Source organism: Polyodon spathula, chromosome 1 (genome assembly GCF_017654505.1).
Source record: "Polyodon spathula isolate WHYD16114869_AA chromosome 1, ASM1765450v1, whole genome shotgun sequence".
NCBI classification, from domain to species: Eukaryota; Metazoa; Chordata; class Actinopteri; order Acipenseriformes; family Polyodontidae; genus Polyodon; species Polyodon spathula.
In genome coordinates this window covers 98,487,270-98,502,835 of record NC_054534.1, presented here as the reverse complement: position 1 = coordinate 98,502,835, position 15,566 = coordinate 98,487,270, and the positions used below count along the sequence as shown (strand labels likewise).

At 36.6% G+C, this 15,566-nt stretch overlaps 1 protein-coding gene across 2 annotated transcripts in view; it reads left to right on the top strand.

The window, feature by feature from the left end:
• LOC121325190 (N-alpha-acetyltransferase 15, NatA auxiliary subunit-like) overlaps positions 1-15,566 on the top strand; it is a 35,936-nt gene that overhangs the window by 16,870 nt on the left and 3,500 nt on the right. For both annotated transcript variants that reach the window (XM_041267536.1, XM_041267526.1), the window contains 14 exons: positions 542-699; positions 903-1,037; positions 3,868-4,021; positions 5,500-5,619; positions 7,299-7,394; positions 7,971-8,077; positions 9,701-9,773; positions 9,994-10,160; positions 10,841-10,993; positions 11,119-11,247; positions 12,114-12,327; positions 13,544-13,737; positions 14,311-14,419; positions 15,414-15,512. In XM_041267536.1, coding sequence (XP_041123470.1) covers positions 542-699; positions 903-1,037; positions 3,868-4,021; positions 5,500-5,619; positions 7,299-7,394; positions 7,971-8,077; positions 9,701-9,773; positions 9,994-10,160; positions 10,841-10,993; positions 11,119-11,247; positions 12,114-12,327; positions 13,544-13,737; positions 14,311-14,419; positions 15,414-15,512 — 1,908 coding nt within the window. The remainder of the gene's footprint in view (positions 1-541; positions 700-902; positions 1,038-3,867; positions 4,022-5,499; positions 5,620-7,298; positions 7,395-7,970; positions 8,078-9,700; positions 9,774-9,993; positions 10,161-10,840; positions 10,994-11,118; positions 11,248-12,113; positions 12,328-13,543; positions 13,738-14,310; positions 14,420-15,413; positions 15,513-15,566) is intronic.

Here is a 15,566-nt window from a genome sequence, read left to right as displayed (position 1 = left end):
AACTTGTTGTTTTTTAAAGTCTTAAGTTTTTTTTTAATAATCAAGTAAAGCTTGATGTTTATTAAACTGTTCATGAAACCATCAACCGTTTCAGGAATATCAAATCTTATTTCATACCTACATAAAGACTGAAAACAAATTATTTAACTGAGTTAACGCTTTATGAATGGTAATAGAATGTGGCCTTTTTTGAGTGATCACTGTTAACATTTTATTTTCCTTTTTTAAAATCCTACATTCACAGAGTATTTTATTTATCTTCATGTATTTGGTTATGATTAGACACCAAGGACTAGAATGATTAACTTATAATTTAGCAATATCATAGTCACAGCTGATGCCACAGTTTGTGATGCATTACATAATTCACAGCCGGAGCTTGTAAACAAAACCTGGCTATTATAGAAGTGACATGTTAATCGTGTTTAATTTCCACCACTTGTTTTTTTTATTATAGTAAAATATTATAAGACGTAACGTGAGCTGTATGCTGGCGTGGAGGGGAATGGGGAAGTGTAGATTCCTTAACATGAATTCCCAGGTTGGCATGTATATGGCTTGCTGCAGAGGTCGGACAAAAAGTATGACGAAGCCATCAAGTGTTACAGAAATGCACTGAAGTGGGACAAAGACAATCTCCAGATTCTGAGGGACCTCTCTCTGCTGCAGATTCAAATGAGGGACCTTGAAGGTTATAGGGTAAGTGGACGGATAAGAAAGAAAAAAGTCGCTGGCCCAGTAACCTTTTCTATGGTAATCCTGCGCAATACAGGATTCTTTTACATTTGATATACCTTGCAGTAGTAGAGGCATCCTTCTCCTGTGTTCTTCCTGGTTTGCCAGTTCCATTGAATGATTAACTAGTTCTAAGACTATTCCTTATTAAAATGTGTTCTTCGCAGGAAACCAGGTACCAGTTGCTTCAGCTGCGACCTGCCCAGCGGGCCTCATGGATCGGCTATGCTATTGCATATCACTTGTTGGAAGATTACGAGATGGCTGCAAAAATTTTAGAAGAATTTAGGAAAACACAACAGGTAACTCGTGCTGTATCTGACCGTGTCTTTGGTTTGAATTTCCTAATGTTGGTGTAGTTTCTAGGTAAACCATTGTTGAATTCCCTTTTACAATTGTTATCTAGTTTACAGATCCACTGTAAATGCACATTTGAACATAAAATATTTAATTGTATGGGGTGATGTTTGGAGGTGCTTAAACCCATATAACAATTTGTAGTCGTAGACTAAATGCATGACCACCTATGTGATCATGAATTACTGTTTATGAAAGTATCTACTTCTGTAAGAATGCTGAGTGACATCTTACGGATTTATTCCTCTAGTGGTATTGACCCATCCCTGTCTGTCAGTTTGTGTAGCTCATTGTTTAACAAGCATAGGGTTTTAAAAGAAGCATGCAATTAGTAGAGGAGCGATGGAGCAGCTTTTTGAAAGTTTGGTATTTCACTGGATGTTTTAACTGTATGCCCCATGTCTTATGGAAGTTTCCATTAGTGCCACAGTGGTGTTGGCATCAGATATATTGGCAGGGCTTGAAGTTAACTTTTCCATGCACTAGCCACCAGACATGTTGCTGTCCAGCATCGCTCCGCGGGGTGACGACGACAAAAGAAAATGGAAAAACAAGCAACATTTTATGAGCAGTCTCAACAGGGTCTGAAACAATCTGCCTCATGAGTGAAGTTATAGCTTCAGAGATGTGTTGGGATCCTGCACTCTCCACAGACGGCATGCGCACAAACTGCAGCGTCACCAGCCCTTGCATATACTAGCTCCTCTTCTGACATCACCGACTGGAACTTTTGCACCTTTTATTTTTGCTGCCTTCTTTCTACCTCAGCAATGTAGTGCATAAATACTCTGGCTTGTTTGTCATTCCTGTAAGTACTTCCTAGATGTAGCCCGTTTTTGTTAATCAACCTTATATTAAAAATAGTTTTTTTTTAAATATTTTCTATTGTCACACTTTGAGGATCTGCTAAGCAATAACTTACTATGTTTTTTCAAGCTTTAAACAAGTCAGTTCAAGCTAAAATTGATTCCAGTAAATAGAAAATTAATCTTTAAGGATATGATTGTCACAGTGATTTTTATTACATTTCATGGACGAGTTGCAGAAAAAAAACAATACACGGAAAGGCCACCAAATGTAGTTTTAGCTACATCAGCATACACAAGCTTTTAAATAGTACACCAAAACCAATAATATAAAGACTATTGCTTTTGACTGCTGGCAAGTTTAAATGTTACTTTTAGATACAAAACTTAAAGGTCCTTTCAGAACAATGTAATTTTATTTTTTTTTAAGAATACTGTACGATGCAGGCTTTCACAAGGCGTAGTGAAACAGTGAAATTGTGTTCCTGTTTCTCTGTGCGGGTCTGGTAAAAATGTATATATAGATATATAAAATTAGCATGTGAAATGGTTTTAATACCTTGTTCAAAATGAAACGGTACATATTTTTTCTTCAATAAAACAAGACGTTTTAAATTGGTTGTTTTGGAGTAGCCTACAGAGCACTGCCCCTTTTTAAACATAAAAACAAACAGTTGAAAGGTCAGATCACACAAGCAGCATCGTGTCCAAGAAACTGGGCATCACAAAGATCAGAAACAGATAAACCCCTCGTTTTATCTACAGTTTGCAAGAAATAAGATGTTCAGGAAGTCTTTTTCAAAAGTCTTTTGTTTAGCAATGTTTAGTTTTAGAGAAAGTGAGTATTTGCAACAGCAGGGTGATTGCTGGTAGAAAGTATAAACTGCACGACGACACGACAGTGATCACAGGTCACCGTGCTTTTCAACAACAGTCAAGAGATGTTAAGTATACAAAAACGTACCCGCCACAGACCAAATTAACCTGCGTTTGAACCCTGTGTTGGTGTGTGAGTGAATCTCTTGTGAACACAAGAAACAGATGCAAGAAATTGATTAAGTAATTACACTGGTGAACAGTGGAGGGCCAAGTATAAGTCTTTATGGTATATAGTTTTTGAAGCAGGTAATTCTTTGCAATATATGCAAACCAGCTAGCTGATGCAATGGGTAAGGGAATTATCAACTGTTTCAAATGCTTTTGTGTGTTCTGAAAACTGCCGCTCTGCATTTCTCATCTTCAGTATTTGAGTTTTAAATCCTCTTAAATTCTATCAGCAGAGAGGTGATGTGAAAGACTGGATGATGCCCAAGTTGTCTGAACCGAAAGAAATTGATGCTTAAAAGCCAATTAAACTGTTCTCAGTTTTGTAGTTAATGCTGCATGGAGTTACTCCCTTAAGAGATGTCTCATTAAACATGAAGTTCAGCATTACATTTTAAAGAATAATTTGATCAGAGTTGGACTACAAAGAATCTTTATTTTCTTTGCTTGAAGTCCCATCTGAATTGTAGCAAGGCAAATCATTTGGAAGATTTCCAGAAGTTAAATCTATTTTCAATCTGCTGTATTTGTACATATTATTTGAGTTGCTACAATTAGTTTACTGTTTTATATATAAACAAATATTATAAAGTATTATATGTTGAACATTAATTAACTGGACACTATACATTCTACAGTATCTAGGTCGAGATGCCTTTTCATACCTGTATCACTTTGCAAAGTTAAAAGCCAAAACAAACTCAATTACCAAGCTACACTGAAACAATAGCAAAACAAAAATGCATGAAGCAGTAAATGGCAGATTAAAGATATCTATTAGCATAAACAAACATGTTTTTTGGGGAATATAACAAGTACAAACTTGGTCCCAGTGTGCTTCCTTTTGCCACTGTGTTAGTTTTGAAGTGACTTTGGTATTTCAATACCACTTAATTGTTGTGAGTAATGCTGTGTGTTTTTGCAGACTTCACCTGAAAAAGTGGATTATGAATACAGTGAGCTCCTGCTGTATCAGAACCAAGTCCTCAGAGAGGCAGGCCTTTACAAAGAAGCACTGGAACATCTCACCACCTATGAGAAGCAGATCTGTGACAAGCTGGCGGTGGAGGAAACTAAAGGTATTAGGGTGTGTTCCACTGACTTGAACAGCAGCAGGTCAAGCTCAAACACATGACAGTGCTGGGGAGGGTTGAGTAGTGCAGCACTCACTGTAATGAAAACAAATGTACTTGTGGCATCTCCTGTTTCCACTTGCTGTATTCCTTCAAATTTAAGACACATATTTGAAACCAATTTTCTTATGCGATGGGGCGCGTCTTAAATTCAGGTATAGTGATGCGTGTATTAAAGTCATCAGCAAAAGATGTGACGGCCCGACTATACAACAGCAACGTGGCTGACTGGCTGAGAAAATACTAACAAACATCACGGTCCAATCTCAAATCATCCATAACATACAGGCAGCCATGTTCAAAGAATCGTTATTAGCTTCCTGAATTCGAAGAGATGCTTTTAAAATTGCAGCGTTTTTATTAGGCTCCGTTTTAACAAACAGTACCAGCTTGGACAGATCGGAAATGCTGGTCAGACCCCCTTATTTTTTTACATGCCAATCAATACCACAGTTAACAAAGGGAGGGGGGGGGGGGGGGGGAACAGGTGCGAGTAATCAAGACTGAACAGAGAAGCGGTGCCTAACTGTAGTGCTTTGTGTGACAGCAGACAGCCTCCAAACATAGTTTTCTTATATGCATAAATAACGTTGTCTTTGTAAATCATCTTGTTTAATAGTTTATTTTTTTGGTTTGTTTTGTTTCCCATCAAATTGAGGGTGGGAAATTTGTGCTATGTCCTTAAATTAGATTGTCTCAAATTTGAAGGAATATGATATTTATTCATTCTGGGGCTAATGATTTTTTTTGGTTTTAACCAATAAAAACATGTAAAACATCCCCTGTACAAAAAAATGGAATCTGTTATATCTAAACTGGGAAAACTTTGGAAATGGTTACTCAGTTCACATTGACTTGATCCCATTCCCTGTGAAAAATAAATAACCTGCAATAAAACTTGTCCCTCCTTCCTGATTTTGTATCGCCGCACTGATTCGTTCTGAAACTTAAACCCAGCAAAGATGGCAGCAAAGATTCTGATGTTTCTATTGGAGGATTGTAACATACTTAGATTTAAAACATTACAAGAAACAGTATTGTTCTTGCTCATGAGATTTAAAGCTATTCCAGTTCCATATGGAGTATTTAAACGCTCGTGGAATTTAAAACAGAATTCCAAATTGTGGTGAAATGTAAAAAAATGCCTAGACACACACAAACCCCAGAAGAATGTGCCCGTGACCGCAAGCAAAGGAAAGAAGGTACAACTAAGTGTGCAACTACTGTCGAGTTACTACTACTGTGACAGAAAAAAACACCCAAGCATTTTGGGAAGTAGCTGAGAACAGTAGTTTTGTACAGTATATGAAAAGCGAAAGCCCTGAAAGAAAGATTTCCATAAAACTCAAATAGTTCAAAATAAGCACCGAAAAATGAAATGAATAGTGAGCTGTAAGATTGGTTGTTTCTCTTGTGTGTTGTAGGCGAGGTGCTGCTGAAGTTGGACAGAATGGAGGAGGCTACTTTAGTGTACCAGAGATTACAGGAGAGGAACCCAGAGAACTGGTCCTACTACCATGGCCTGGAGAAAGCCCTCAAACCAGGTATGAGCTTCAAATTGCAGGACTTTCCGCTCTACACAAGGGTACAGGGATCTGAATGAGCTGCTACAGATCAGGTTGCTTTAATTCAGTATGAACAGATTCACCTAATCTGTAGATTAAGAAAACAAACCAGTAAGTTATTTCATACCAAGGAGCAACTACAACCTTTAAATGTCTTCATGTACAAGGGATGGGCAGGTGTAAACATTTTTTTTTTTTTTTTGAGTAAGGTTGTTAATCGTTTAGAAAATTGCTAATTATATAGTCCCAGGGTCCCCAACCTTTTCTGATGAGAAGCTACCTTAGATTTACCCATTGTGATCTACCTATCAGCTGCAATCAAAAACTGATTCATGTAACCTGTAGAAGAGAAACTTCCTGTTTGTGAGAGGGCTGGCACTGCAGGTAATCGGCCAGTTTGAAGTTCAGGGTGTACTTGGTGATAGCAAGTCTCATGCAGTCATTCAGGTGAGTGTCTGTCATCAGACGGGCCTTCACTCATTGTACAAGCTTTTTTAAATTTATCTTTTAAATTAAGTGAAATGTTGGTTGCTGTAAAAATAAAATAAATACTGGTTTTATTCTTTGGACATACAGACTGCTTTCTCAAATCAAAAATCTACTGTTTGTAGAAATACAGGACGACTTGTGACTCGCTCAAAATGAATGACGCTGTTAATTTACGACTTTCACCTTTCGACTGCTTTACAATATAAACTTTGGGCTGTCTGTCTGGAAATAAGTAACGTTTAGGTTTTTTTTTTTACAAATTTTAGTAATTTGCTATTCTTTTTAACTTGAAAGTAAACAGTAAAGTAAAACATACATTTAAAATATGGACATTTTCAGTTATCTTGCAGGCCAAGGCCATGAGTATGAACCATATTTAATGACGTGTTACTTCATGTTAACTTTTTTTTTATATATTTTAGTTGTCTAATGAAGACAATTTGATCCACTGTAATCTGTTATATTGCTGTTTGGAAATGATGCAAAAGTTGGGCTTCTTGCATGCTGTATTTGTGTTATACTGTTACCTTCTGTTAGAGCTACTTACTGAAGCAGTGTCATAGTACCACTATTGCTGTTTACATATTGAAGTTTGGTATTACTGTATGTAAGCATTATTTTTACCAGTGGCGTGTTGATATAAAGTATAACAGTGTAATTGTTTAGGTGTATATGATCATAAAAATATACAGAAATGCCCATCCCTATCAAAGTATAAAATGCATGTGAAGAACAATGAAGAAAATGAAGAAAAACAGCTGAAATACTGCCAGTGCTAATTCTGTACTGAGTAGGGATAATGATGGAAAGAGTATTTGAAATCCTTAGACTGTAGAACCGAAATGTAACCAGGAATTCCATTGTCGTATATTTAGCAGTGTCTTTGTTTTTAAAGCATGGTAAACTTAAGATAGATGTGAAAGATGTAGCTAATATGGCATTAAGAGATTAAAGAGCCACCTGGCTCAAGATAATTGCTTACAAAGTATTAGTGGTAGTAATGAGTACTCGCTGCATAATAAGAGCATTTGGTTTTGAAGATTTTTCTCCCAGTGACAAAACACATTCCCAGGAAGTCCTTGTTACTTAGTATCAGGAACCAGAGGTTTAACAAGTGTAGTATATTGTAACACTTGTGTGCTTGACTTTGTTTTTACTTTTTTTTTTAGCCAATGTGGAAGAAAAGCAAAAAATCTACGAAGAAGCTTGGGTTAAATATCCTAAAGGACTGGTGCCTAGGAGACTGCCATTAAACTTTTTATCTGGTAAATTGATGTCGACATTTGTCTGTTCCAGCACACAAGTGTGAGGTGTAGTGTAGTGTGAATGAGAAGCAGAAGGCCCAGTGACACAGCAAGCTCATTCACTAGCCTACCATCTCACAACTCTGGAGGCTTGGGTTTGAATCTGTCTGTCATCTCTGCTTGATAGTTCATGGGGCTGTGAGTGAATGCTCCTCTATGACTAGACGGTTCCCTTGTTTGCACAAAGCAGAGCATCCAAGTACAGGCCCCTGTAACCCCTATTCCCTACAGATCCTGTTATCTGAATAAGTGCTGCACAACATAAAAAAATCTTGATGTAAAAGACTTTCAGGATCTTCTGCTTATTTAGTTATAGAAACTTGTTTACAAAGCACATAGTTTGTTGGGAAGAATAAAGGACAAATATACATTGAAAACACCAGTTTAGTGACAGTTAAATATCAACCTAATCTTTCTTTTGTCACAGTGAGTTGTACACAATGCCAGTTCACCATTAAAGACCTGCAGTGTGTCCATTTTGACTGGTTTCTGTTGCTCTTGATGTTCACTGTAATCTTAATATTTGTTTTTGGTTAGGTGAAAAATTTAGGGAATGCTTGGATAAATATTTAAGATTGAACTTCAGCAAAGGCTGCCCTCCTGTTTTTACAACATTGAAGTCCTTGTACGATGACAAAGAGAAGGTAAGAGTGTACAATTACAAGCTGTGCATTCGGGATAAGGCAGTGTCTGCCCTATATGTAGGGGTCTACCTAAATTGCGATTTCGTGCAAATCGGGAAATTGAGGGGTCACCGCGAAATTCACCTCTTTTAGGAGCCAATGCATACAGGACAAGCACAGGGAAAGAAAGAAAAAAGAAACCTTGTTTAAATGAACTACTGCACAGCGTAAGCGATGTAAACTATCTTCTTTCTGTAGATAGGCTATTTTTTTTTTTTGTTGTATTCCTTCGCCGTTCTGTGTGCATTGCATTTTCCAAAATAAACATCCTTAGACAACATTTAAAAAAAAAAAAAAAAAAAATCCCAAAGTGGTTAACTGTCTTGTTTACTGTTCAAATGACAATGTTTTAATCAGACCATCGTGCGTCTACTGGCTTTTCTGTGACCTGTACCGTAGGGGGTGGGACAAACTCAGTGCTGCATTGTTTTGATTCTAGTTTGATTCTAAAATCTGGTTTTGAGCATTGGAGGTAAAATACCAAAAATGGATGACAAAGCAAAGTATATTTTGTCAGAGGATTGTGTCAAGACATTTCACAAACTGTACATGTAGATGGAGGTAATTGTTTTGCACATCTTGTAATGCAGAGGCAGCTAAACAGAACGTAAAACAAACCGCTTTCAGAAAACAAACAAGTCGGCGCAGACTCGATGTATTCCTGTTGGTTGTAGCCAAGTTAAATCTGTACTACAGGTACCATCCAGCACAGCCACCTCGCTTCAAACAACCTGCTGCTTACTTTTTAAACGCAGTTAGAATTTTAGACCCGAATAGGCACGCTTTCTTTGTTTTCACTCTGTACCAATAAAATAAATTCCTAGATGGGACAAATAACATGACAACGAATGTGCTGTATATTGCCTTTACTAAAGAATGCCAGATGCCCTCGGGTAACCAAGATCTGGGGCTGTTTCTAATTGATTTTCACATCTGTATAACTTGGCTAAGCCTTGCCTTACACTTCCAACTAATTCAGTGGATGCAGACTTGCAGTCTCAATGTGGGCAAGTCCACACTAGATGGAATGTCAGCAGCAACTTCTGGGGGATGTTGCATTCGTGCCTTTACAAATGACAGCACTCTGTTTTAGTAAGGAAGCAAGTACCTCTATTTTTAGGCTTTTATTGTGCTTTGAAATGTTATCTACTCAGGTTTATTTAATGTTTAAACTGGTCTGTGAAATGTCAGCGAAATCCTAATTTTATCAGATAACCTAAATGTGTGAAAAATATGTAAATTTACTGTGATTTAAGTAGATTTAAGTAGACCCCTATCTATATGCATTTTTATCTAAGGGTTGCTTAAGTTTACTGAATCTATGAAAGCAAGGCACAAGTGTAATGCCCTGCAATAGTGTAACTGAGTTACAGAAAAGCCTAAGTCTGTCTTACCTATAGAAAATAAATGGCATTAATAACTAATGCATTATGTGCATATCTTAAGTTTGCTTAGTTGAGTATCTCGTTCATAGATGATGAATATTAGAATGTTAAAATAATACACATGACATTTAATTTTAACCTGATTGTAATATGCATTTTATATAAATGTGCTAAATCTATTCATTTATTTGGTTTACAGGTATCGATAATAGAAGAATTGGTAGTTGGTTATGAAACTAGTTTAAATAGCTGCCAAATGTTTAATCCAAATGGTAAGTTTTAAGCTAAACATACAATGTTTTGTATTTTTCCAGTTTAAATCGTAGAATTCTGTAAGATTAATTTTGAGTAGATATGTTTTGGATAATGTCTTCCATGTTCTACATGGTTTTTATGTTGGAGTGTGCAGTTATTGTAATGTGTTGACATTGTTTAGGAAACCATTGAAGTATGTTGCAATGCAATCTCAGTTTTGTTGTCTTCATTTCACAGATGACTGTAGAGAGCCCCCTACCACTCTGCTTTGGGTCCAGTACTTCCTGGCCCAACATTTCGATCAGATCAGCCAGCAGTCCTTGGCACTAGAATACATCAATGCTGCTATTGAAAGTACACCCACTCTCATAGAACTGTTCCTTATCAAAGCCAAAATATACAAGGTAAATGCATAGATTTGGTTTTGCATCAGTCCTGACTGTCTGAGTTCAAACTTCCAGTACTGTCAGTGCAGGGAGGTCAATAAAGCATTGAGTATAAGCATAAGCTTTTCATTTGACTAACAGTCCCTCATGAAAAACTTCATATTTTAACAAAGTTGTGCAGAAGTTTGTAATTCAGTTTAATTGCCTGTTAATTAACAGGAGTTTTGTGATTGCAAAGCAGATTTTCAGGCCTTAAAAAAAAAAAAAAGAACTGGTTTATAAAATGTACTTGAATGTACAACATACATCCTATATTGACCCTTACACTGCCCTCAAACCCAGGAATGTGCATGTGTTGCACATTGAATTTTGTATCAGTCCTTGCAACCACCATGATGGGGGAACAAATATCTGCCCAGTCATTCTATATTCTGAGTGAGCTAGAACAGCCAACACCTTAGTGTGGTGTTTTTTATTTATTTATTTTTTTGGTATTACTATCTAGATAAGTTTAATACAAAAATGAAAATAGCAGACTGCATAATAGCTTCAATTGTTCCCTCTGTAGCATGCCCAAAGTATCAGTTAAAATCAGTTAAGGTGCAGTGACTTAAAGGCACGACTGCTTGTTTGATAATCTCTTCTGTGTTTTTTCTGCTGGCGTACCACTGTGCCTGCTCGTCTCTCCCTGCCCACAGCACGCTGGCAACATCAAGGAGGCAGTGAAGTGGATGGACGAGGCCCAGGCCCTGGATACAGCCGACAGGTTCATCAACTCCAAGTGCGCCAAGTACATGCTGAAGGCCAACATGATCAAGGAAGCTGAGGAGATGTGCTCCAAGTTTACCAGGGTGAGTCATTTCCACTGAAATTCTCGTCTTCGTTTTACCATGATGTGCACAAGGAATATTGAACTAGAGAGCCTAATCCCTTGTAAAGCGTGTTTTCTCACACAGGTCTTATGTCTCCTCTCTAGGAAGGTGCCTCTGCAGTGGAGAATCTCAACGAGATGCAGTGCATGTGGTTCCAGACGGAGTGCGCACTGGCCTACAAGTCCATGAACAAGTATGGGGACGCACTCAAGAAGTGCCATGAGATTGAGAGAGTAAGTTGTCCATTTCCTAAAGCTGACACTTTTTGGGATAATTTGTGGTGAAAATTAGAATGGGTGTACTTTTTTAGGGCCATATCTATTTTTTTTTTAAAACAATAATTGTAAAAATTGTAAACTAAGTATGTAAACGTTAATAAAATTTAATATTGCTTATTTAAGTTTTATGTAGTAATACTTCTATTCAAATTCAATGACAAACGTTTTGACGAAGTCTTTCTCAGACAATTGAAGGTATTGAGACTTATCTAAGATGCTGAACAAATGGGGAAGGGGTTTTTGTTGTCTTGGTTTACTCAGAACCTTTGCTTACTAAATATCTAATTTGAAATGTTTTGTCTTTTTTAATTTTATACATTTAGGTTAGTATTACAACATATACCATAGTGTGTTGTACTTCTGGATGATTTATTTTCATGTTTGTTCTCCATTGGGCTGGAGGGAATCGCTGCTCTTTTTAAATGTCATTAATTTGTAAAGAACCGACAATCCCAGAACAATATAAATCCTTTTGACTGAGCTTTTATAACATCCATGCACAAAGCATTAAAAGCAGATAAGAGATTATGCCCTGTGATGTTTATATCTAGACTGCCAGAATTAAATAGCCCCCCCCCACCCAATTATGCAATGATAACATCTCTTAAACGTGTCTGATCTAGAAATATTGAATTCCGTGGGAAACGATTGCCTAGTGCCTGCTGCTTTTTCAACTCATTTCAGTACTGTTTTGAGAATGGATTGTATCATTGTATTTATTTTTCAGCAGAGGACCCTTTTTTAAAGGTTGCTTTCTATGAGGTAAATCGGTAATGCTGAAAGTGTTTAACTAGCTTAGTTTTATTTATTTTTCCTTTCAGCATTTTGTGGAGATCACAGACGACCAGTTTGACTTCCACACGTACTGCATGCGGAAGATGACCCTGCGCTCATATGTGGACCTGCTGAAGCTGGAGGATGTACTGCGCAGGCACCCCTTCTACTTCAAGGCTGCCAGGACTGCCATCGAGATCTACCTGACCCTCCATGACAACCCGCTGACTGACGAGCACAAGGAGCTGGAGGCGGACACAGGTAACCCCCACCCCCCTCTGCTGTCCTTTCCTGAACTAAATCACTGGCTGCCAAGACTGGGCTACCCCTAATATAGGTCAGTTTTTTTGTTTTAAGCCTGTGCAAAAGTCTCATGAATTGTTGAAATGTACCCTAATTTATTTTTGTACAGAGTATGCATATTCTTTAAAAAAAAAAAAAAATAATGTTTTGGTGTCCTGTACTGTTTATGGTTGTCACAATTTTCAGCGCTTTCCGCACGCTCCAGGGTGTTGTATTGCGTCGTGCTCAGATGGCTCAGGCTTCTCCTTCCCAGAATCCTACTGGATAACTGGGTCAGGGTGCACAAGCTGTCCCATATAACTCAAGTACTCCAAATAGAAAAGTTGTTATTCCTTTACCTGCTATTAGTTGTCATTTTTATTACATGTATTGCATGGCATCAGTATACAGAATATAGGATTTTGTTGTATTTAGTTCATTTCATTGACTCCTATAATAGAAGACTGTGCTACACAGGAAATGTTTTTGGCTACAGATCTATCAGGGGTTTGTCAGTGCAAGACAAGACTATATTTAAACCCTAATGTCACTAAACACACATTTCATACAATCTATACCTAAACTAGACAAACAATAATATGTAACATTTCATTCATTCTTTACTCTAGTAGAATTTTCTAATGCTGTATTTTAATTCTTGCCATTTGTTGACTTGTCACCTCTGCATGTTAAGTGAAGATAAATTATGGTGTTTTTATGGTAGGTTGCAATGCAGCATTTTAGAGAGACACTCCCAAAAAAATGAAACGCCAGTGGAGACACGTCTCTCTAAGCTTAAGCTGATGAGAGTTTTCAGGTCAAATATTGAGTGAAATTGTGCAAATCCTAAGAGCAGTTCTTACAAAACCATTCATGGTTGTGTGCTCTTGGTTCAGTTTTTTTTTTTATTATTTTATAGGTTGTATATTATGGTTTCATTATGTATATTCACTTAATAAATGTATGTTTGTCACATTATGGTAAACCTTTTGACTCAACACCTTATATCTGAAGGCAAGTGACAATGAAGTGGGATTTGTATTTTATTTGTTCCCATGCAGATTTAAGGCAGCATTTCTAGCTGAATCCATTGTTTTTCTACTTGTATAAGAATTCTTGGGTGCTTAGCATCCCCAGTTTTTTCCCTGTGGGGTCATGCTGTATCCCTGTTGTGACGTGTGCCTCATCTTCAAAGCGAACCTGTCTGACAAGGAGCTGAAGAAGCTGCGAAACAAGCAGCGGAGAGCACAGAAGAAAGCTCAGCTGGAGGAGGAGAAGAAGAATGCGGAGAAGGAAAAGCAGCTGAAGAACCAGAAGAAGAAGAAGGAGGATGATGACGAGGAGATCGGAGGACCCAAGGAAGAGCTCATACCAGACAAACTAGCGAAGGTACACTAGGGACTCTAATAACCTGCAAATAACAACTATTGAGACTGAAGATTCGGAACAACTGGGGAAGCTATGCTCAGCCAGAACCCTTGCTTACTAAATATCATATACCTCATAGTAGAATATTGTCTCCTTTTTTAAATAAATACCTGCAAAAATTTTTATTGAGCAATGAGTCATTCTCTGCTATAGAGGTAAAAAATAAAATGTCTCTCCACAGTCATGGCACAAAGATTTTGGTTGTACGGTAAGAAAACAAATGCATGTGTTTGAGAGCTAATACATCTTTTGGAATACTTTTCACTTTTAAACATTACATGTAATTTTAGCTTGCTTTGATTTAGACAATTCTGTTTGCCAAAGCAGATGTTTTTAGTAGACAATACAATAGGCCCTTTTTTAAATTATGTACCCCAATAGCAGAGAATAACATCAACCCAAGTACAGAGTGAGTATCTCTGGCAGCAGGGATATGGGTGCCTGAAAATAGCATCATGCATACGAGATGTCCAGCTCTGGTTTCATTTTACAGATGTTTTATTTTAAATGTTATTTTTTAATTTACCTATATAGGTAGAAAATCCACTTGAAGAAGCCATTAAATTCTTGACACCGTTGAAAAACCTAGTGAAAAATAAAATCGAGACTCATCTCCTTGCGTTTGAGATCTACTTCAGAAAAGGTAAGTCAATTTCACTGTGAGAGCTGCTTGTCAGGGCAGAAGTACTGTGGCAAACCCAGATCAGTTAAGCACTGGGCTATGCTTTCTGTGGTTCATATTTAATCTTTCTGAAAGCTGACTATTTTTTTTTTTTTGTGTGTTATGAGTGTCTGTTGGAACAAGACAGGCTGACAAATAATCACCTTGTTTTTCCATGGTAGGCTCTAAATCTTGTCTCAAAGTCCTGATTTGTCCCTTAGAATCGTAGCCAAGCTCTGTGGCCCAGATGGAAGTACAGTGCTACATGAGAGCTGTAGACACGCATTCAGTTATTTTTTTATGAATGGCATATGGTCAGCTATAAATTGACAAGCACAAATTTCATTATCAACCAACCTGTGGGCCAAAAATAAAAACCTTATTGGCATATTATATATATATATATATATATATATATATATGTGATTATATACACATATATATATATATATATATATATATATATATATATATATATATATATATATATATATATATATATATATATATATATATATATATATATATGTATATATATATATATATATATATATATATATATATATATATATATATATATATATATATATATATATTAAAATAATATATATATATATATATATATATATATATATGTGTTGTATATATATATATATAATATATATATATATATATATATATATATATATATATGTATATATATATATATATATATATATATATATATATATATATATATATATATATATATATATATATATATATATATATAAATAAAAAAAATATGTATATGTGCTGTTAATGTGGGCTGCTTTCTCTCCTAACTGGCACACTTGTCTGGTTTTGATGAAATGATGCAATCCTTGGTGTCCAGGAAATGTTGCTAATGTATCACTTCTAAGAATCCTGGTAAATGTTGCACACACTTTCTGTACTGGGTGAATGATGCATTGAACATGGTGTATTTCCTTTGCAGAGAAGTTCCTTCTGATGCTACAGTCAGTGAAAAGGGCTTTTACTATTGACCCCCACCACCCCTGGCTCCATCAATGTTTAGTTCGTTTCTTTAAAGCAGGTACGGTCCACTCTCTTGTTTAGTATTTTAATATATTCAGTGTGTGGCGGATGT